Source organism: Solea solea, chromosome 2 (genome assembly GCF_958295425.1).
Source record: "Solea solea chromosome 2, fSolSol10.1, whole genome shotgun sequence".
NCBI lineage: Eukaryota > Metazoa > Chordata > Actinopteri > Pleuronectiformes > Soleidae > Solea > Solea solea.
Genome location: NC_081135.1, coordinates 25,906,049 through 25,928,397, shown reverse-complemented (window position 1 = coordinate 25,928,397; position 22,349 = coordinate 25,906,049). Strand labels below are relative to the sequence as shown.

Here is a 22,349-nt window from a genome sequence, read left to right as displayed (position 1 = left end):
TTTCATTCAGTATTTTATTTAATTAGTGCATATCACTGCGTCCTCTTCCGCACTACAAGTGTGTAGTTGATAAGATAGTTACGGTATTTCACTGGGGTTATAGTTTGCTTAGAGGTAGAAGACGAGTTATTAAATAAAGAGTAGCATGCAGAAGAGTTGTTGAATAATCTTACCTGTGTCTCTCCGTGTTCGCGCATTTCTGCACATTGCCAACGCTTAATGGACGCTCTCGAAGCTTTACCTTTGAACTCTGTCCCTCTGGAGGCAGCTGAGCCAATCACGTTGCTCGTTGTTGAGAGGTCCTGAAGTTTCTGCGAGGCTCTTACCCTCTCGCCAACATGGTGAGTGAAGTATGCTAAAATAACATTTAATGTACTGTGAAGTTAAAGTCAGAAACAGCAAACATGTTGTAGCTGATTATTTTACGTTCAATTAAGTGTAGTTTTGTGTCTCCGCGACGATATAAATTCATATTGTCTATTGTCGGACTTCACCGCTTAGCATTTGGTGCTAGCACTGAGCTAAGGTAGCGGCAAAGCACCTTATAGTCATGGTTCAGACTTTCGTGGACTATGTCCGACAAAATAAAGTTGCACCAGACAATTTGCTTTGGTTCTGTATAACATGGACATACATATCTAATTGTACGAAACAATTAAAATCGCATGGCGGCAAGATGTGCATTGAACTAGCTGGACAATCAAAATAGCTAAGCTCTCGTGTTAGCTTGTTAGGATCATTTGAATCAGCCTCCATTCATTTAGAGAGCACAGATAAATTATAACTGAACTGTTATTACTGAATGTATTATAAGCATTATATAGACACACACATTCCCTACTACATTTTCTGGGGAAAGGCACATATTGCAGTGTTCATTTGTCATCGGTTAGAACCACATGATCAATGGTAGTATATTCGATTTATTGTCTCAGACTCGGTGACATCTAAGTTGAGGAAGTTAATTAATTTTACTTTACAATAAGTCATTTTTAACATAGCCGAGACCTAATCGGAATTAAATGACGCATCAAAATATACTATACTACTAATAACTAATCAGTTAGCCGGATACGTATCTGTGTATCAGGACAGAACCGGATTAATGTGTTTTGTCAGTTTATACATTAAACAGGGGGATATAGATAAATATAGTAATAAAACAATTATCCTCCTTTCTAATGTTAACAATAAAACTGTTAAGATGCAGATTTTAAAATGAGCATCTTTAGCTGATTTCACAAAACTTGTGAAAAGGGTTGTAAATTAAATTCCCCTTATTTCTTTCTGAAGAGTTGGAATTTGCTATACACATACGTTTTATTCATGGTTAATCTTTCTGTTCTTTCATGTGTGTTTAACTCAGTTTGTTGGAAATCAGTGATGTGATTGGCTGAGTGTCTGCACATGGCAGTCTTTGGTCATAAAAAAGTCAATTTGTTAATGTAATTAATGTTTGTTGGATAATCTCCCAGTGACTTTTAATTTAATGATTTTGCTTGAAATGCCCATCCCTAATTCCAACACAAAGGCTAGAAAAGGTCTAGTTAAAATACAAAATCTCTGTCAAACCATGAATCATGAGTGATTTTTCAGTTTTAGGTACAGGCACAGACTGGAGGGGCTCTGATCCTGTGATTTCTGATTTTGTGACATCTGATTAAAAGTGTTGATTAGTTATTGTGTACCAAACTTGTAGCTTAACTACACATTTTCAATGAATTCTCTTGGTGGTTATACTTTCTGTTCTTGTTGAAAACTGAATGTTGATTTTGGAGACTGCAGTTTCTGTATTGTATTGAATGATACTGATGGATATGCATATTCTGTCCACCCTCATTTGTACAAGTGTGGAACAGTCTTGATTATAATTTGATACATTTCCTCATTTATATATCAGATTTCGTTTGTTTGCATGTTTTACTTACGGAACTTCTTTTAATTACGGTATACTAATATTTAGACTAATATTAAAGTGAGGGAATCAAATTAAACGATACGTTATTAACATGGGGACTGATTCGGATATAATGATTATCTGTGTTGAGTTATTACACCGATGGCTGTTGTGAGATCACTGACGCTGGTGTTTCTTATTCATGGCAGTCTTCATCGGAGGCTAATAATGGCCCGAGCCAAGCGCCACCTTATCCAGGCGTACCGCCCTCAGGGATACCTCCCCCATTTGTAAGTCAGTGACAGAGATGTGTATGAAAAATAGCTTTCCTCTTATTGTTACTAGTTGTCATTCAGGGTTGATACGACTTAGGTAAATTTTAAAGCCTTCACTGATGTTTAATTTCCTCTAATGACCCTTTTTTTCTATTGCTTTGTCAAGATGGGACCACCAGGCATACCACCTCATTACCCTCCTATGGGAATGCCCCCAATGGGACAGCGACCTCCGAGCATGACTCCAATGCCTCCTGGTATAATTCCCCCAGGAATGATGCCACCAATGGGGGCACCTCCAATGGGACAGGTTAGCCTTGTTAAAACCTCACAGATTTGTCTGAATGTTGTCCTTGGATTTGTTCCATCCCATCTTTTAATCTTTCTCAACACAGACTAGTGCTGGGCGGTATACCGGGTTAATACCGAAAGCGTTTTCCTTTTTTTATGATCGGAATTGTTCGTATACCTCAAGGCCAGTATATGAAAAACGGAACATGGTGCTATGCTATGCTAAGGGCTTAGCTGAAGAAGTAACTGTATAAGTAATTGTGGAATGATGAATTTACTCCACCACCTAAGCAGAAAAACATGCCCGAGAGTACCAATAATGTATGTAGTTATGTTAACAGACACACACTCAGATGTGTCGCTCCCTGGCTCTTGCTCAACCACTCACGCAATACGAGCATGCATGCGCACACACACACATTCTCACACACACACACACACACACACTCAACTGTGCCTTTCTGTCGCTGGAGCACTCACTCATGCTCATGCATAAAAAATACCTGTGAAATTATTATATAACATTACCGTGATATACATTTTTGGTCGTACTGCCCAGCAACAACACAGACAACTTTTTAAACATCCTTTAACTCAGCACACCCACCTCTCCACTGTCTCCCACTTTTCCTTCACCCCAACTATCAAAGGCCGATGACTGCACATCTGAGTCTGTTTCTGGTTCAGAGATTTCTTTATGTTAAAAAGGGAGTTTTTCCTCTTCAGTGATGCCTAGTGCTTGCACATTGTGTGATTTTATTTTTTATTTATTTATTTATTTTTTCCTCTGGCTTACTAGGCATAATGCCTTGAGATATTTAATCAGGTTTGATTTGACTGTCAAGCCCTTTCTAACATTGTTAAGTGAAATATAAATAAAGGGTGGAGAGCTGGTTTGATTTTGAGTTTGAAGTATATGTAAATCTTGCTCATCTAAGGAACTATTGTTTGAAAGGATAAACTAATGAAGTCTACTGCTTTGGGACAGTTGGAGAAAGAGGCAATCAATAATTACCTGGGATCAGTTAATTTGAGTTAATCAAAAACTAGACTGAAGAAAAGGGAAGTAGGGTCAAATGTGGCATGTGAAACTATTTAAGTTTAGATAGATTAGAGATAAGAGTACTTTGTATACTCAACATTCATGTGTAGCCTTATGGCAATGAAAGTGATACATCTTTGGGATTATTATATAGTGACAGTTAAAATTACTGGAAGAGAACAATCAGGTCTATCTGTGCTCAATGTAATCCAAAGAGATGGCACTTAACTGAAGACAATCGCCTGTGCATTGGTCTAAACCTCTGTCACTGGTTAACATAGTCGCACAAATTTTTTTTTTTGGGGTGGGGGGGGAGTTATTTAAAGCAAAATGTCACATTTAACAAGCATATGTGATTCTCTAATGAGGAGTGTTAGATCAAAGTGCCACCGACATAAGTCTGAAAAGGTGGTGTGAGGATGTAGTTTGAAGTTTGGTGTTTTGCTGCTTCACAGGTCACAAGCTGTGGCATCACACATAAATAAGCACAGCAGACATGGTGTCGGTCTCACCTTCTCCTGCTCCCAGTTGTTACCATCCTTCCACATAGATACTAACACCCTGTCTCATACTGTGTCTGATACTCGTCTCTACACTAGGTGGTATGGTAATGTCAAATAAATATTTCATGGTGTTTCTATTATTAGATGCCAGGCATGATGCCACCTATGATGCCAGGGATGATGATGCCCCCTCGCATACCAGCTGCGGCTGTACAGCCAACAGGACCGGTAAATCTCCTCACTACTTTTTCAGCAGTGCTCTGCTTCACACGTCTTAAAAATACTCTGCAATCTGTGAAAAGCTAAATGAAGAGTTTGCACAGCCAAGTAACACGTCTGCTAAATAAGAAGTGATGTCAAATATTCGGTATAATGTTAACCATGGTGAGAAATGAAACAGCTGACAAACATTAAGTACAGTGGCTGTATAAACTGAAAATGAGCATCTCCACTTGCCTTGGTTGACTTGTTAATTAGTGCAAATACAATGAAACACTCAAGCCTTTAAATGACTTTTGTCTGTTCATTCACAAATTATCCTAATTCCATGTTGTGTACTTTTTATTGTGAACTATGAGTCTGTATTCCCAGATGAATGTATCATTCACTTTTAGTGAGATGCTCATAAAAACTTTCTCTAATAATCTTGTCCTTTTTTCACAGCCTGGTGTTGACTCCACAGGTAAGATCCTGTTTTTATATATTGTCAAAATATTTCTTTCCCATGATATGATCATTAGAAGTCCAGATTGTGACTTATCTATGTTTTTATCCTCACAGCTGCTGCACCCGGAACAGCTGTAAGTATAATATAGTTTTAGATTTTTACTGTGTTTGAGTTCTCGTCATTAGCTCCAGTATGTTTGCCTTGCCACTAAATTTGTTTTGTTTCTTCGTCTCTGCAGAGTACCACAAATGGCTCTCCACCGGAAGATCAGCCAAAGAAGGTTTGTACACAATGAAAAAGTTGATGTGAATTGGCAATTGGATAAATTAAAAAAAAGTAAAAGAGTTAATTACTTAAACATCTATTTCTGTTGTTTTTGTCTTTCTCAGAAGTCTCTGTGGACTGAACACAAATCACTGGATGGGAAGACTTACTATTACAATACAGAGACTAAGCAGTCCACATGGGAGAAACCAGATGATCTGAAATCTACTGTAGAGGTGCCAGCCTTTATCACTCTCAGCATGTTACAAACCTACTTTTTTTAATTAATTATTTAGTTAGTTATTTTAATATTGACTTTCTTTTTGCACAGAACAAACTTACATTCTTGCCTTTATCTGGGACAGAGCACAATAATACATTTTAATTGCACCAGATTTAGACATGTCCTCTTTTAAAATATTAAAATGACCTGTTTGTGTTAATTCAAATGTCGCTCGTTTTAAATATATGATAAAATAGGGGAGTTATTTTTATGCGGATCATAAATTGCACTTGTATTTCAGTCCGTTGTGTCCCAAATGACATACTTTCCCTTGTGTGTTTTTTCCTTTTTAGCAAATGCTGTCTAAATGTCCCTGGAAGGAGTACAAGTCGGACACAGGGAAGCCTTATTATTACAACTCGCAGACAAAGGAGTCCAGATGGACCAAACCCAAAGAACTGGAAGATCTGGAAGGTAAAGAGCTGCTATCTGATGTTGCCAAGCATATGAGAAAGGCAGGGATGTCTCCACACTTATCTCCACCTGTAACAGCATGATGAATGGCAGACTGCTGGCTTCGTCAGCCAATGATGCCAAACATAAGACATTTTTCGTATCAGTGATGTGCATGCACTGGAAGCACTCATACAAGAACACGTGGAGGCTCCTTAAGCACATTTATCTCTGTGCTTCTCTCTTATCTGTTGTACGCTTTGAAATGAAAACAAGTAGCCTAACAGCTGCCTCCCTTTGTCTATTCCAGCTATGATCAAAGCAGAGGAGAATGGGTAAGAGCTTCCTATTTACACTTCACTCTTCACTGCACACACCTTATACATACAGTATTATGAACAACAAAAACAGTACTTGTTAAAAGTTTTTACATCCCCTTTTATTTTGTCATTAATGCCACTTAGGTGTTTTCACTTTGGTTGCTGTAACTAATATTATTACAATCTTGTGTTGTGGTCTGATTTCAGAACGGCGGAGGCAGCAGCCCCTAGCATCACCATAGCCCCTGCAGTGCAAGCAGACATTACAGCCCCTGTGGCAATTGTAACAGAGGCAGAAACTGCAAAAGCAGTCACAGAGGAACACCTCACCCAGGCGGTCATGCATCTCACAGCTGAGGTCAAGACAGTGGATGTGCCAGTTGCTTCCTCAGAGAGCCCAGCTGCCACAGAGGTGGTGAAAGCCAGGTAAACAAAGATGTCTGATACAAAGAGGAGCACCGTCTCCATTCCCATACACATGTACACCAAGGTGGAGCCATTGGGTCACAGTGACACAGGACACATCACCCTTTCAGCTCGATACGGTGTAGGCATCACATGCTCGGTGTGCTTACAGCTGAAATGTGACTTTTCTGTTTTACCGTCAGTGTCGAAGTCATAAAGGAAGAACGGCCAGAGCTTCAGAAGAAAACATACAAATGGAACACAAAGGAGGAAGCCAAGCAGGCCTTCAAAGAGCTGCTGAAGGAGAAGGTGAGGCTGATTCAAGTCAAGTAAGATTAGCCTGCACATGACCTCGAGGCCACGCGGTGAAAGAGTGGACCATGGCTCTGTGTGGTCTCTGTAGGCTGGGAACTAAATGTATGTATGTTATATTCCTTATAACAGAGTAGTAAATACAATCAGGATAATCTGGATGATGCTTTGATTATAAACTGTGTTATAGATTGAAGCCAAATGTCACAGTTTATCACCTGTATGATACTGTTTTAAATATTTATTTTCGACCGCTCGCCTGCTGCTGGAAGCTTTCTAGCACATGATGGTGTCATTTCTCATCAGGCCCTTGGAGGTCTAAGCTCAGTTGTTAAGGTTCACCACCTGCTGCCTCAGATGTGTCGTGTGTGTTTTGTTGCAAGGTGGCCGAGCACCACCCACCTTTTAAAGGCTGTTATATTTAAGCTCTTTTTAATTTTGTGCACAAAGCTGTCCTCGGAGATTGCTTGCCATTTCCTGCGAGATCTTAATGGCTCTGTCTTTATGATTAGCTTTGCTGGATCAAAGGCACGGGGGCTGCCTGGGATTAAGACAGTGAGTGAAAGTGGCATGCCTCAGTGAGTTAGAATAACTGTGACAGCTGACAAGAGAGAGGTTCATAATGGATGAGTCATTCTCTGAGAGTGGCAAAAGGGGCACATCCCTGAATTATTGCCACTTCACATCTCTTAACCGGGCATCTATTAGTAATTAAGAGAATGTGTTGAGTTCTGAGAGCAAAGTAGTTCTCCTGTCTCACATGCTTATTCTAACAAAGGACTATTAAATAAATCAGTTATCTGTGATCTGTTGTTTAATATGTTCAAAGTTCCACGTGTTCATAAACGATTCAGTTTGAGCTTACAGTCTGTCACGACCTGGTCTCTATTCTTTGTATTTCAGGGTGTGTCCTCAAACTCCTCTTGGGAACAGGCGATGAAAATGATTATCAACGATCCTCGCTACAGGTACCAAATTCAGTTGATCTGGTTTGCTGTACACCAGGAGGTGAGAGCAATAAACAACTCTCGCCACAAATGTCTCATTTTTGCTTTTATCCCTACAGCGCGCTTCCTAAGCTGAGTGAGAAGAAACAGGCGTTCAATGCTTACAAAGTCCAGACGGAGAAGGAAGAGAAGGAGGAGGCCAGAATTAAATACAAAGAGTCCAAAGAGACCTTTCAGAGGTTTTTGGAGAATCACGACAAGATGACGTCCACCACCAGATACAAGTAAGTGCTGCATGTGAACGAACCCGCCAGTAAATGTTTTTGTCCTCATTGATTTATTTTTCCCTGGAATTGTCAATATGGTTGTACAGATGAGATGAAAGGTCATCTGCGGCTGATGCATGCCATCGTGTCGTCACAGCATGTTAGCTCCCACTTAAACTGTGACCCGTTAAAGCTCATCATCACACGGAGGCTGAAATGGCTGCACTAGTTTGTTAAAATATCACAATTGTGAATGTGATTTGAGTTGCAAATATAGCTTTATAAAAAAGTATTTATTTTGAGAAGACATGAAACGGGGCAAACATTTATGTATTGCATTTTAAATTGGTATCAAAAGAAATGCAGTATTTGCAGTTATCTTTAAATTGCTATCTTGCTGTAATAATGAGGGATGCTATGAAACTTTGGAGTTTCAATCCGTGGTTTTGACTGTAACATACTGTTCAACACTTTTTTGGTTTGGCATTTGGGTGAAAGTTATGACGGACAGAGGGGCATGGACGGATTGACTGGTGACCTTGACAGTGAGTGAGTTTCAGAGTTCAGCTGGCACTGGGTTTGTGGCAGTGACGTGAGTTGCACTCTGGGATGGCACACAACTGACAGTTGGAGAGTGCTGACTGGGCTGTGTGTGAGCGTGTGTTCTTGTAATTTGGAAGTTTTTCTGGCATAAACACTGACCTTGTCAGAACCAGTAGTCCTAATGGAGACCAAAATCTGGTCCTAATATGACATAATCTTAGCTGAACAAGCTGAGTTTGGGGCTTACATTTGAATTGTGGTTAGGATGAGGTTTAGGCATTTACTGGTTATGGTTTATGTTAGAGATAAGGTCTTGGGTTGGCTGTCCTCATGAATGTGACTCATTGCAAGTCTTAAAATGGATAGAAATACAAGAGTGTATGTGTGTGACACTACACAACTGTTTGCACTTAGCATCTAATATCAGAGGCTTGTTTGGGCAGTGAAATGCTGCCCTCATGTGGATTATTGGGTTCAAAAAAAATCTTAATTGTGTTAATATACAGTATCTCCATTCTTGTAATTCAGGAAAGCGGAACAGATGTTTAGCGAGCTCGAGGTTTGGAGCTGCGTGCCAGAGAGAGACAGACTGGAGATCTATGAAGACGTGCTCTTCTATCTTGCCAAGAAAGAGAAGGTAAGACTTTGCGATACAGATCAGGCAGAATTCTTATCCGTCAGTCTTTGATATAGTCGAGCATCTGCGTTTGGCAAATACTGACACAGTTAATATTCCGGTTTCAAACCTCTGTTTCCAGGAACAAGCCAAGCAGCTGAGAAAGAGGAACTGGGAAGCTCTAAAGAACATCCTGGACAACATGGCCAACGTCACCTACCGCACCACCTGGTCTGAGGCCCAGCAGTACCTGCTAGACAACCCCACCTTTGCTGAAGACGAGGAGCTGCAGAGTACGTGCACTTAAGTCTTTTAGCTGAACCGTCTTATATGAAAAAAAAAAAATTTAAGGGCTCCATTGTTGCTACGCAGAACTGTTGACAGTGTTACTATGTGCCGACAGATATGGACAAGGAAGATGCCCTCATTTGTTTCGAGGAGCACATCCGAGCGCTGGAGAAAGAGGAGGAAGAAGAGAAACAGAAGACTCTTCTCAGAGAGAGAAGACGACAACGCAAGAACAGAGAGTCGTTCCAGGTGAGAGGGCATAGATGCAAAGATTTCTTTACATTGCAACAAAAGTTTGCAGTGAATTCGTTAGTAAAATCAACTGTCGCATGTCCGTTACATCAACTTAAATCCGAGTTAATTTACTGTTCTGTTAAACGCGAGGTCGTTGACCTAAATCATATTTTGCTGCTTTCCCCTCAGAAATTTCTCGATGAGCTCCATGACCACGGTCAGCTTCACTCCATGTCTGCCTGGATGGAGATGTACCCAACCCTGAGCTCAGACATCCGCTTCGTCAACATGCTGGGTCAGCCGGGTAAGACAGCCGGTCACAGACACACGGCTTCACTCACCCTCGTGTCCTTGAATGCGCTGCAACGCGTCAATCACATTAACGAGACGAGCGCGACACACAGCAGACAACTGTTCATCAAGTTCACTTTTCATTCCCCTCATTTTTACCAACAACAATCAGCCCCTTTCCCCCAAATTAAATGTTGTATTCACCTCCTCGTTTTGTACAAAAATAATATAACGTTTTTTTTTACTGCATGACGTCTGTGCAGGTTCCACTCCACTGGATCTGTTCAAATTCTACGTGGAAGACCTGAAGGCTCGCTACCACGATGAGAAGAGGATCATCAAAGATATTCTGAAGGTGAGGATCTTCTACATAACTAGTCGGTGCAAAGAGTACACACTTAAAACATCAGGTTTAATTTATTCACTCTTCCCTCTAAAGGACAAAGGCTTCTTGGTCGAAGTGAACACCAGCTTCGATGACTTCGGATCAGTCATCAGCTCGGACAAGAGAGCCACCACGCTGGACGCAGGAAACATAAAGCTGGCCTTCAACAGCGTAAGTTTCCTCCTGTCCAGCTCTGCCTTACATTTCAAATTTGGCAACTTTGTTTTTGGCATTTTTTTACTAGACTGTAGGTAAAATAACACGTAGTGTATTTCCATATATAATTGGAATACATATTAGTCTAGTACAACAATCTCTAAATCAAATGTAATTAAATTTACACAGCCAACAGTGACTAAACTGATGACTGAAATTGAAATGTACTGATTAGTTTTTACTGATGACTTTTCTTTTCTGTGTAGTTACTGGAGAAGGCTGAAGCCAGAGAGAGGGAGCGCGAAAAGGAGGAGGCCCGCAAGATGAAGAGGAAAGAGGCAGCCTTCAAGAATATGCTGAAACAGGCCACGCCGCCACTGGAGCCCGAGGCTTCATGGGAGGGAGTACGTCTGATATGGGACTTGTGTTGTTTTTAAAGTGACACAGCAGCTACTGTTCTGTTATTAATGGTTTTAATGGTTTCTGTTACTCATACATGTACTAAATACAATTCAGGTAAGAGAGCGGTTCCTGAAAGAGTCTGCCTTTGAAGACGTGACTCTGGAGTCGGAGAGAAAAAGGATATTTAAGGACTTCATGCACGTCTTGGAGGTAAGACTGTCATGAGTGTGAGAAGGGGCTGAATTTAGCAGTTATGATAATGATGTTTAACAAGTTTGTTTTTTTTTTTTTTTTTTTTACAGCATGAGTGCCAACATCATCACTCCAAGACAAAGAAGCACTCAAAGAAGTCCAAGAAGCACCACAGGAAGCGCTCCCGCTCTCGATCGGTCAGTGAGCACTCATGATTAAGTCAATCTGTGACCTGATGTCACACCGCGGTGATCTCTAAATGACCTGCCTTCAATGTCATGACAGGGTTCAGAGTCAGAGGATGACGAGTACCACAAGAAGAAGAAGAGGTCACAGTCCAAGTCCCCCTCTGAACGCTCCTCTAGTGGAGAATCTGGTGAGTGCTCTTCACAGTTGAGTGGATCCACGTGCATTTTGACATTTACTGACAAAACACTGACCATTTCTCTGCGTAACAACAGAGAGAAGCTATAAGAAATCCAAGAAGCACAAGAAGAAGGCCAAGAAGAGGCGCCACAAGTCTGTGAGTCTGCGTACACTCTTGCTGTTGTGGCGACTGAAGACCAAGACCCTTTAAATCCATAAACTATCCAAGTATAATCTAAATGTGTGCTTATACACTCTATACAGGCATCACCAGATTCCGACACGGAGAAGAAAGGAAGAGAGCGCGAAGGAAAACGGGACAAGGACTTAGAGAAAGATAAAGAGAACGACAAGTCTCGGGGGAAGTCTCGCTCCGACTCGAAACAGAAGTCTCCTAAAAGAAAAGCAGCCAAAGAGGAGGTGAATATTCTATCATTCTGTTGGTCGTTTTCAGGTTTATTTGGATGTTGTTCCCTTGACAAAAAGATTTTAAATGCAATATGATTGCACTCAGGGTGGCTGGGATACGTCCGGCAGTGAGCTGAGCGAAGGGGAGCTGGAGAAAAGGAGAAGAACTTTACTGGAGCAGCTGGATGCACCTTGATGATCATGGTCCTGCTGATCTTTAGTTGTGTTTGTACATTTCTCCAAACATTCATTCCCTTCAGGCTCATGTGGCCGCTCTGGTCACTCCTTTATGGACTAACTGTGAGATATAACACCACCTTCTACTGGTATTCACTGAGAAAAGGGCGACACTGAACCCTCTCACTTATTTGATAAAGAATTTGATATCCAGTGTAGCTGACGATCGGCCGTTTAATGTCAGGCTGTCCTTTTGTTGCTCGTCATCTTTAAGGAACTTTTAGTTGACTGTAGTTGTACATGTTTTCCATTGCCTTCATTTTTATATTCAATTAAAAGCATATCTTAATGTCCACCTGACTACAGTCTTAAATGCAACAAGTCCAGAAATAAGTCCAAATGAACTCGCCTGTATCCTTGAGGAGTGATCGAAAATTGATGTAGTAAAATGGAATAAAATGCCTTTTCATTGGATTGTTTGTGGATACTTAAAGGACAGTCAAAGGTTTGTATTTCTATGACTTAAATTATGTGTCATTTCTTACGTCAAACATCAACTCCTTCAAAAGTAAACTACAGGCAAAAAGTTTCACAATGTTCCATGGATTTTGGGAATTTAAATGCACCATCTTCCTCAATTTGTCTTTAGGTATACGTTGATGTTACCAGATTACTGCTGAATAAATGTTAACAAAAGAGAAGATTGCAAGAGTCACAAGTGAAAAACACAGATCATAGTTTGCATACTTGCATACAAAAATCCCAATAAACCACCTGTGTTCATATCTAACAAACTGCCACAGAAATGGCTGGAAAGAAGCAGGAGTACAGATTTGTACAAGACACTGAAATCAGATCGTTTCTGTCCTCAATGTAAGAAAAACAAGAACAAAAAAATATTCACAATAACATTTATGTAAATATTTTATTTGATCATAATTGAAAATCTCATATCACCTAAAATTTTGTATTTAAAACAAAAAAAAGCTTGTTATTTTTTGTAATAAGCAAAAACTGCCTAAAATACATTTCTGGTGAAGGTAAAAAACAAGAACAGAAGAGAACATGCCAGTATTATCCCGTTAGAGGAAGAACTCTTGAGACACACAGTGAAGTTGACAGAGGACGGTGATGACAGTCGAGACATTCAGTGAGACACAAAACCAGCACAGGTCAACAAACACTAAACTGGTTCACTAGTTAACTGGTTTTGACCATGAAGCTCAAACATGAACAGACATTTGTGTCTGGCTTTGAGTAAACGGACTCGTCCTCCTGCATCATGTGAGATGTGATGTGACTTTAACTGGAGATTTCTGGCTGCATTTGGCGTCATTATTAAATATACAAAAAAAAAAATGGAAACAAAATCTATAAGTTAAAATAACATTCAAGTTGTATAAGACAAGGCAATGAAAACTTTTTTTTGTTTAAACAATATTTACAATATTAACCGTCTGGTAATGTGAATAAGTGAAAAAAAAAAAACATGTTTGTAGCAAAATATCTGTACATTTAGGAACGTTGTTTTTTGTGTTGCGTACGTTTTATTTTCAACACATTAGATGGAAAACACGAGCTTAAACGGAATCTTTTCAGTGGTTAAATACTATACATTAAAATTACAAATAAAGTGAGTAGACACAGTAGCACGGAATACGATTAACCGGGGAATGTGACGCCAAGTTCTGTCCAGTTTTGATGATGAGCTCATCCAGTAGCATTCGGGCATTATTATTCGTGCAGTTTTTATGCTTTTTCTTTTTTTCTTTGTTCCCAGAAACCAAATTGTTGTTATAATAAAAAAATGGACAGTTCAGTTCCCGCCTTCTTTTACAGATAAGGAGCTACAAAGTCAGGCTGAACCCAGTGAAAAGGCAGTCGGTATAACGAGGTCAGATTATATACAATTCACATTATTATCCTGGGCTTATTCTGAAAAAATATGACTCATCTTTTTCTTTTTCTTTTTTTTGTTAAATGTACGATACATTATTTAGTACAAATACAGATTTCTCTTTCTTTCTCTCTGATCGTCAGCCCTTTGTGGTTTGAAGATGAGAAGAATGTTTGTGAGAGGAATGGGGGGAAAAAGAGAGAGAGAGCACCAAAGTGTACCGAAATATTCCCAATGTGTGAATATAGCATCACTAAAAGTTAGTAATACCTGTAACAGCTGAAGGGGGGGGGGGGGGGGGCACACATCCCATACATTCTTCAATATGTCTCTCCGGGGGGGAAAGAGTCTCTTTACGTGGCTCTTTAAGCCACGAGTCCAGTTTTACACGTCCCAAAGTTAAAGCCTTGTCAAATCGTATTGCTTTAAGCAGATTAATTAAAAAAAAAAAAAAAAAAGAGAGAACACAGTGCGACGTTAGACCACAAAAATAAGTTCAGGCACTTAGTTTGTCAAAGGTTTCGGAAAGCGACCTTTAAAAGTTCCCATACATCCCTCTGTCCTTCATAGTGAAAAGCTGCTACTATACCATAGACATGGAATAACATGTATTCTTATGTAATATATATACATACTCATCTCTCTGGTTGCTACGACACTCATCAGCCTTCCCTCTGCATCCGACCTTCTTGTCTCTCCCTCTTTCCTGACATTTCACTTCCTTCCCTCCCTTCCTTCCCTTCCTTCCTTCCTTCCCTCCCTCCGTCCCTCCCAGCACATGCTCTGTTCCCTCATCACATGAAAACTTCGCCGTTGTTCATCGGCCGCAGGTTCTGATCATCGAAGCGTCTCCTGACGCTCCTCCGCACAGCGTCCGCTCGCCTGTAAGGCTGATTCCTCAAATCTGGAATAGGAGAGAAGAGAGGAGGGGAGGGGAGGGGAGGATAAAAGAGCTGTCAGTCATCTTTGTCAGGGCGGTTTGATGAGCACACAAGCTCAAAGTGCTGGTGGCCTGTCTCTCAAAGCAGCATGAAGTCTAATGCACAAGGGGAAAAATTAAATAAAGCCCCTTAGGTCGGCTGTCTGTGGGTATTACGACAAGACGAGCCACTGTGTTCTGACTTGTAAGCCTCTAGCTTGTGGAATCAATAACAGAGATGAAGAGACGACTACAAAGAGAGGCTTTCTTTGCTCTAGACATTTACATGTACTCTTTAGCGAGATGATATGATAAGAGGTGGAAGGAGGTGGAATGTAAGACAGTGTGTAAAGAGGGAGGGAAGGTAATAAAGAGATGCTTGCCAGGTTTGGGACACATCCATCACTACAGGAGTGCTACTGGAGGACTTCCTTACCCTCGAGTAGACATTGGGAAATTTAGTTATATTATTCTTCTTTAGGGCTAGATGAAGAGAAGACAAAATGGAGGTTAAAAAATAACGTAGGAGGAGGAGGAGGCGACTCAACATGTGTTTGTCACGCTGGCTTTGCGCAGTGAGCGCTGCGAGAGCGCGGCAGCAGTGGCAGCGGCAGAGGACGACACCAGAGTGGAAAGAGCTGGAGAATGTTAACTGCTTCAAATGGCAGAGAGGAGAAGAGAGGATGGTAGGTAGAGAGAAAGAGAAGCTTATTTTCTTTCTTTTTCTATATGTATATATAGATATACAGATATATATATGTGTGTGTGTGTGTGTGTGTGTGGTACTAAACCCAGACTGCTTTGCAGAGAGGACACCAGCAGCAAAGTCAAAAGTGCCCATTTCAAACTTCCAATACAGAAAAGAATCATTATGTAATAGCATCTTCACCAAAAGAAAAAAAAACAACAACAAAAAAAACAAACAAGCGTGCATGCAGCCAGAGAAACAGCACCAATGACTTATTTAAACATCATTTCAGGTGAGGAAAATAACCACCAGGTTGCATGTTAGTGGCACACAGAACGGAAGTAATTATGTAGATGAGGACGTCATGCAGCATGTGTTAGTAAACCAGCCAGACGACAGCGACACACACGTGACACACACGTGACACACACGTGACACACACGGGACACGTCAACAGCAAACAACAAGCACAGCATCTGGACTAACTGGCAAAGAGCAAGCAGAGGTGCATTGTGGGGGGTTGGGGGGGTCTGCGTCAATCAACGGCAGCGATGACGATGGTGATAAAAGAACACACAAACATTTGTTTTCTGAGTCAAACAGTGATTGAACACACACACACACACACACACACACACATGCATAAAAAGGCAAGTTATAATTCCACAGGCACACGTACACATCAGACTCTTCCACCACTAGATGGCAGCACCCATCTAAACATTTCATTACAGGAACACTTTCAATCTCAGTCAGTCAGTGCTGGTAACGAGTGACCCTGGAGATGAGTTTTCTCTGTGACATTATGGTTTGCCATGGTGGATGAAATAATAATAATAATAATAATGATGATAATAATGATAATGATGATGATAATATGCAACCGGGAAGTGAGAGAGAGAGAGAGAGAACCGTTAACCCAACAACACCGTGTCATGCTCGGGAAGAAAACACACAAGAAACACATGCACTCGATACACGTGTGCAGAAACCAACAGTCCCGAGGTGTGAGTGGAGTTTGACGGTTAAATACAAAAAATAAATAAATAAATAAATAAATAAAATAAACAAGGGTGTGAAGAAGAGGACATGCAAAAAGAAGACGAGAACATTTTGTTCCAGAAACCTTTGAGAGGAGAGAGAGTTCTATAAGCTTAGTAATGGTACTCGTCATTGAGGGCGGACTCGCAGAAGAACCGAGAGCCGCGCTTGGCGGTGCGGGCGGTAAAGGGCACGGTCTTCAGCACTGCATTGAAAACAACAGGGACAACAGCCAGGACAAGACAAGACAGACACAATATAAGAGAAAAGCAGATTCCTACAGGGGGTTTTAGCACGGTTAGCACTAAGCAAATAATCCAACAACAGCATCAGGATCAGGCCGGGTGTAAAGTTTCTGATTATATAAGTTCGGTTGGGCCAGTTCTTGGCTTGTGGTAAAAAGTGACGATCAATAAAAATGATTTAAAAAGTACTCAAGTGTCCACAAAATGTATTAAAGGGCTATTTCACCCATTTTTTCCCCCCCTACTTGGTCAAATTAAGAGTCAATTTGAAACAATTACAGTGCTGCTGTGTTTGTTTAATTCTCATTCTGTTACAGAGTTGGACCTTTAACTCATAAAACTTGTTATACTTGACAGAAACACAGCGAAGAGCAGCGCAGGGCTTTTATTTGATGTCACTTTGACGTCAACTTTTTGTTAGTTTTATTTATTTTTTTTCCAATCCCAACTTCCTCTGTTGTTGTGGGAATGAGACACGTATGATAGAGCCACTGTTAGATTATCAAATAACACATTTATCTGTGGAAATTAGTAAAAAAAAAAAAAAAAAAAAACTTTTGGGTGAAGTCCCTTTAAATAAGGCACTATTTAATAATAACACTTATTAATTATTATGAATACCGACTACTTTTAAAACTACCTTTGCACTATACATTCTGTTACCTCCATCATGTTTTCAACATATTATATGGGATTTTTCCAAAGTAAACTTAATTTGGTTTTTAGAAGCTAAGTTTGTTGATTTGTTGTTAAAGCATAATATCAAGCAATTTATTTAGTTGTTTTTTGTTTTTACCTCAGACACCAAAAACAGTATCATCCTCTAATATTCAAAATCAGTCTTGTAATATAGAAGAGGCCCAGATATACAGTATATAATAGAGTACAAGTAATGTATATACACAACATACAGTCAAAAGTGTCACAGACTGGAGACATTAAAGTAATATATGATAAGTGCAAGTGTCTCTACGATTTAAATCCTGATTAACTCGTATAAACTTGGAGCCAGTTACGACCCGGCCATGTCTACGTACAGATCTCAGTGTTACAAAGCCATGAAAAGCAGATAAGAAAAGCAACGATCATGAGAAACATCGGAGCTGATCATCACTGGATGAGCTGGATTGTCAGTGCATGTTTGTACTCATGAGGTTTGGTTGTCAAACATCTGACAGCTGGATTTCGACAGAGCCAAAGGTCTTTGTGTTAGTTGCTTCGGAATCTCTTTGTTAAAGGCTGAATGTACAGCACAGGAGAGGACCTTCATGCAGAGCGCCCTGTGTGTGTGTGTGTGTGTGTGTGTGTGTGTGGTCACAGACGGCAGTCCGGCCCAGCTGATGACGTTACCTGTGATGATGTCCTCAATCGCTCCGTCTTTGCCTTCATAAACATGGCGACTGTCTTTCACCTGTTTCTTCCTCAGCTCGTGGATCAGCTCTTGTTGCTGCCGCTTGTTCTTATGGGATGGAGACTGAGAAAGAAAGACACACACACACACACAGCAAAGACATCATTGACACCTTTTAGTAAGTCACACTCTACCTTCATTCTAACATGTATGTGTGTGCGTCAAAGGGAAGAGGAGGGCACTATACAGTACCGCCTCGTCTCAGCACGGCTCGACTCTACACGGTTTGGTTGGTTTTCCATTACAATATAGTACCACCGCCATGTGGGCGGAGTCATCACTGCATGGCTGCAGAAAACTGCAGTGACTTCGTTTTACACGCAACACACAACCTAGTGACTTCTAAAGCGGTTGTTTCCGATGAACTGAATCATTAGAATCAGTTCATTAAAACTATTTGTTTAGCACTTCCTGCATGACAGACTCTGTCTGACACAGTCACTGAATTGAAATACAGCGACAGGGTTTGTGATGCAGCTCGCCACTCATGTTGAGCATCTAGTCTGGTCAAGCGGGGGCCGACAGAGGAAAAAAAGTGGAAAAAACAACTATTTAAAGCCGGTGGGCAATATAAGATATTCATTATGATATTAGACAGAATTGCAAAGTAAAAGTGCTTGTTTTGATATAAAATGATTCACGATAAAACATATTTATGCACAAAAACGGAGAATTAAATTGAACATTTTGTAAATAATGACGAGGATAATTATATATAATAATAATAATAATCATGTTGAGTGTAATACATTTAATGAAGCAATGATTACAAACTAATGTCTTATTACTATTATAAAAATATTGCCGGCAAATACATTTAGTCTTATATCTCTATTCCATCACCTCGCACAGTGGTGGGCGGGCCGCATGTAATCGTTTAAAGGGCCACATGTGGCCCCCGGGCCACCAGTTTGACACGTCCTATAATGGCATGCATAGTATTGGCTCAGCTTAATCGGAACCTCACCATAGCAGGTACTAAAAAAAAGTACCAGGTATTATTGCTAAATAACCGTGCCGTGCCGAGGCGAGTCGCACTGGGACCATGTCGTGGAAAAGCTCGATAAGGTTCTGCCTGTTTGGAGAGGGCGTCTGGTGAACTGGAACATAAATTGTGCAATGTGTTGATGTAAATGGGGACAGCAGAGGAAACATGTTGTAGAAAGGCCCAAGTGTTTACGACGCTGTCAGACAGGCTTTGGAAAGCATGTGCCAACACAACAGTCTGTACTGCTGGGTGTTAGAATATTTTCAGTTAACACGTTTTTTTGTCATGGATGAGGCAGAAGGGGGAAAAAGTGGAGCGGCCTTACTTTCTTGTGTTTAAGGATTCTGTTCTAGAGAGTGATCTAGGGAGCAAAGGGGTTAGGGAATAAAGACAGGGAGGTGGGGGAGTTGGGAAAGAATAACAATTTACCTTCTGGTCTTCCTCCATCATGGCTTCTTGCTCCAGAAGTTTCTCCCTCAAAATCTGCTCCTGTCTCTTTCTTTGCTCATTGTCCTCTTCTGCTTGCTGAGGAGATTAAATATTCACATCATTGATTAAAAAAAAACTCTAAATAACAGGTTGTGGCAAACACAGTGATGTCGCGATTCAACGGCAGAAACTTTTCCTGAAGCTTTCACTATGTTCAACATCCAAACATCTGCAAACCTAAGCATTGTGATAACGTTGCAGTCATTAAAACAAAAACAAAAAAAGGAGAGCAGTGAACAGGACTGACACGCAGCTGTCCTGGGAGGAAAACAGCAAACACATCCAGAACGTCCCCGGCTGAATTCCAGTTCATGTAAAACCTGTTGATGGAACTGCTGCATCGAGGAGAATATGGAACGGTAGAGGCTAAAATCAACAACACACCAGAGCAACAAGAACGTGCTGTGATAGGTTTTTGTTTGAGGTGGTACTGACTGTCAAAGTTTGGTCATTTATTTTCAATTAAACCTTTTTGGTATTGATGAAAACATGACACCACAGATGTTACGTCTGGTTTCCATGACTTGCGAGGACATTACATTGACTTACATTCATCAACTACTACCGGCCTAACCCTAACTTTAACCTCAACCTAACCATACAACATGTCTTCACCTTAAAGTGGAATAATTCATGTTACGGGGACGTGATTTTTGGTCCCATAAGGTAAACCTGGAAAACACACAAACACCTACATGTTTGTGCAGCATTCAAAGTGAGGACACTCATGGACATAATGCATTCCCTAGCCACTGACTGGTCCTCATAAAGCAACAAATACAAGAACACACACACATGAAAAGGCCTGTACATTAACAATAACCAGTTAATGTCTAACTCTAGCCTAAACTCATTTAAAATCTTGGCCCTAAACTTAAACAGTTCCTCATAAATGAGCCTCATAAGTGTTTATGTGAGAATAGCTTGACACAGACACACACACACACACTCACACTCACTTGCAAACACCTTGTTTGCACGATACACAGGAGCATATTTAAGTCTGTTTACGAGTCCTCTCTGTGGGGCCGTGAACTGAACCCCGGGGAAGGTTGAATTGAAGTGACTGAGGTGTGCGAGAGACAATGATCCGACTCACCTTGTACGCCCTAACAAAACGCACAAACACGGGGAAGAAGACGGACGGCGGCGTGGTTTTGGTGTTCTCCCCGAAGAATTTCACCGCCTCGTCGAAGGCGTCCTTTCAAAGACAAGACAGTGGCTTTACTTAAGAGTGAAACAAAGAAACAAAGCAGTGCTAGGGCAACAAAGGGAGTGTAGGGCTGGCTGTTGATTCAAATTTTTCAATACGTTATTCCTGCACGATACATTTTTTGCAGGTCCAGTCGTCAAAACGTGGAGAAACTTTCTGCTCCCATATTTATTTTTTATTATTTATTACTTCTCGACATACATTCATTCATTCAAAAAGCTCCAGCCTGTGAAAACACAACACACACACACACTCGTCTCCTTCAGGGAATGAGCTCCATCAGTGGATCACAACACATTTTTTTTCCAGAATGAGGTGATCCGAGTTCTCAGCCCTTGACGTGTGCGACTGTTTACCTGTGCAATTTTGGCGTCCTCCTGCAGCTTCTTCAGCTTGCTCTCGTTGTGCGCGATGAAGTCTTTGAGCATGGTGTTGTGGCCGTGCATGCTGTACTCTCGTTTGGTCAGCTCCATCCCCCTCTGCAGCTCCTTCACGTCCAGCAAAACGTTATCCAGCGAGACTGTAAACGCAGAGAGACTTCATGAGCACGGGTGCACGATGGAACTGAGTCTCTAAACACAATCAAGCAGGAAAAAATGTCTCATTTCTGTGGTGCGACTCACCGACGGCAGCTTTCTCCACATAGTTCAGCTCATTGTAGAAGAGAGAAACCTGCGTATATTTCTCCCTCACCACATTGGCTATGTAGTGCAACAGTGTTAGCTTACGGTCCGTGGACTTGGTATCAAGGAGCTGTGAAGGGAGTAAAAGGAAGATTGAGATTGAGTTGAGTGAAGTAGATGAGAAAAGGGACATTTAAAATGCAGAGGGAAGCCATCTGAATTCACCAAGTCTAGACTTTGCAACTTGAATCCGTACACCGCTCCTCTTTTGCTGCTGTTCATGTAGTTTCCAAGTGCCAAGACAATCTGCAGAAGAGCAATAAACACACATGTGAAACAGGATCCACACAGAAGTTATTATAACTACTTTTAAAAACTTCAGGAATTAAAACATTGGCAACATAGTTTACTCGGCGAGTCCAGTTACCAATATTTAAGCCTATCTAAAGAAGTGGCAGTTGCTTTGTCTGTGAAACAAAGGAAGCTCATTTCATTATTTATACATAAATTCTGCAAAACGAACAACTACAACAAGGAAACGCGGAAAAAAACTCTTCTGTGTCGTCCCGTAAAGGCTTTAATACGGAGGCTGTTGTGAGAATACGAAAATCACACAAGACGATCCGTCATCCGCGATAAACAGCTGATTCTGAACCAGTGTACGTTTAGTATTGAAATGTAAATGCAACTCAGTACATATTTGACGACATTTAAGAGGAAGCTGAGCTTCCCTTGCTGTCTGAGAGGAATCTAAAGTGCCTTTATCTAAACTCCTGACAGAACTTTCACGGACGTACCTCCAGAATCTTCTTTAGCTTCTGTGATGACTTGATGGACACTGATGCTGCAATGACGGCATGAAGTTGCTGCGGGGAAACAAAGAGGATGTCAAGATGTGGAGTTCAGCGCAGC

The 22,349-nt window shown here is 40.9% G+C and overlaps 2 protein-coding genes across 9 annotated transcripts in view; one reads left to right on the top strand and one right to left on the bottom strand.

Moving 5' to 3' along the window:
- The first annotated feature begins 240 nt into the window (after positions 1–240).
- On the top strand, positions 241–12,397 carry prpf40a (PRP40 pre-mRNA processing factor 40 homolog A). Of its 2 annotated transcripts, XM_058623040.1 has the most exons (27): positions 257–341; positions 2,107–2,187; positions 2,339–2,482; positions 4,153–4,236; positions 4,672–4,690; positions 4,789–4,808; positions 4,914–4,955; positions 5,065–5,175; positions 5,516–5,636; positions 5,926–5,950; positions 6,143–6,361; positions 6,544–6,649; positions 7,556–7,620; positions 7,719–7,883; positions 8,937–9,045; positions 9,167–9,317; positions 9,428–9,561; positions 9,736–9,850; positions 10,101–10,192; positions 10,277–10,393; positions 10,645–10,782; positions 10,895–10,990; positions 11,083–11,169; positions 11,258–11,348; positions 11,434–11,495; positions 11,603–11,758; positions 11,853–12,397. In XM_058623040.1, exons 1-27 carry the CDS (start codon positions 339–341, stop codon positions 11,940–11,942), a joined length of 2,643 nt encoding a protein of 880 aa, XP_058479023.1. In that variant the 5' UTR covers positions 257–338; the 3' UTR covers positions 11,943–12,397. The 2 variants fall into 2 exon arrangements, with proteins under 2 accessions (XP_058479024.1, XP_058479023.1); XM_058623041.1 differs by lacking the exon at positions 2,107–2,187 and having other exon boundaries at positions 241–341.
- Positions 12,398–12,829: 432 nt separating this feature from the next.
- The window catches only part of fmnl2a (formin-like 2a), a 55,106-nt gene continuing 45,586 nt past the window's right edge, over positions 12,830–22,349 (bottom strand). For 2 of the 7 annotated variants that reach the window (XM_058616714.1, XM_058616750.1), the window contains 9 exons: positions 22,235–22,303; positions 21,663–21,743; positions 21,438–21,567; positions 21,171–21,334; positions 20,701–20,802; positions 19,542–19,637; positions 18,064–18,187; positions 15,123–15,222; positions 12,830–14,724 (listed from right to left, as the gene is read on the bottom strand). In XM_058616714.1, coding sequence (XP_058472697.1) covers position 14,724; positions 15,123–15,222; positions 18,064–18,187; positions 19,542–19,637; positions 20,701–20,802; positions 21,171–21,334; positions 21,438–21,567; positions 21,663–21,743; positions 22,235–22,303 — 867 coding nt within the window. In that variant the 3' untranslated portion in view covers positions 12,830–14,723. Of the gene's footprint in view, positions 14,725–15,122; positions 15,223–16,553; positions 16,674–18,063; positions 18,188–19,541; positions 19,638–20,700; positions 20,803–21,170; positions 21,335–21,437; positions 21,568–21,662; positions 21,744–22,234; positions 22,304–22,349 lie in introns of those variants that run through there. The other 5 variants (XM_058616724.1, XM_058616759.1, XM_058616706.1 and 2 more) reach the window with 3 other exon arrangements.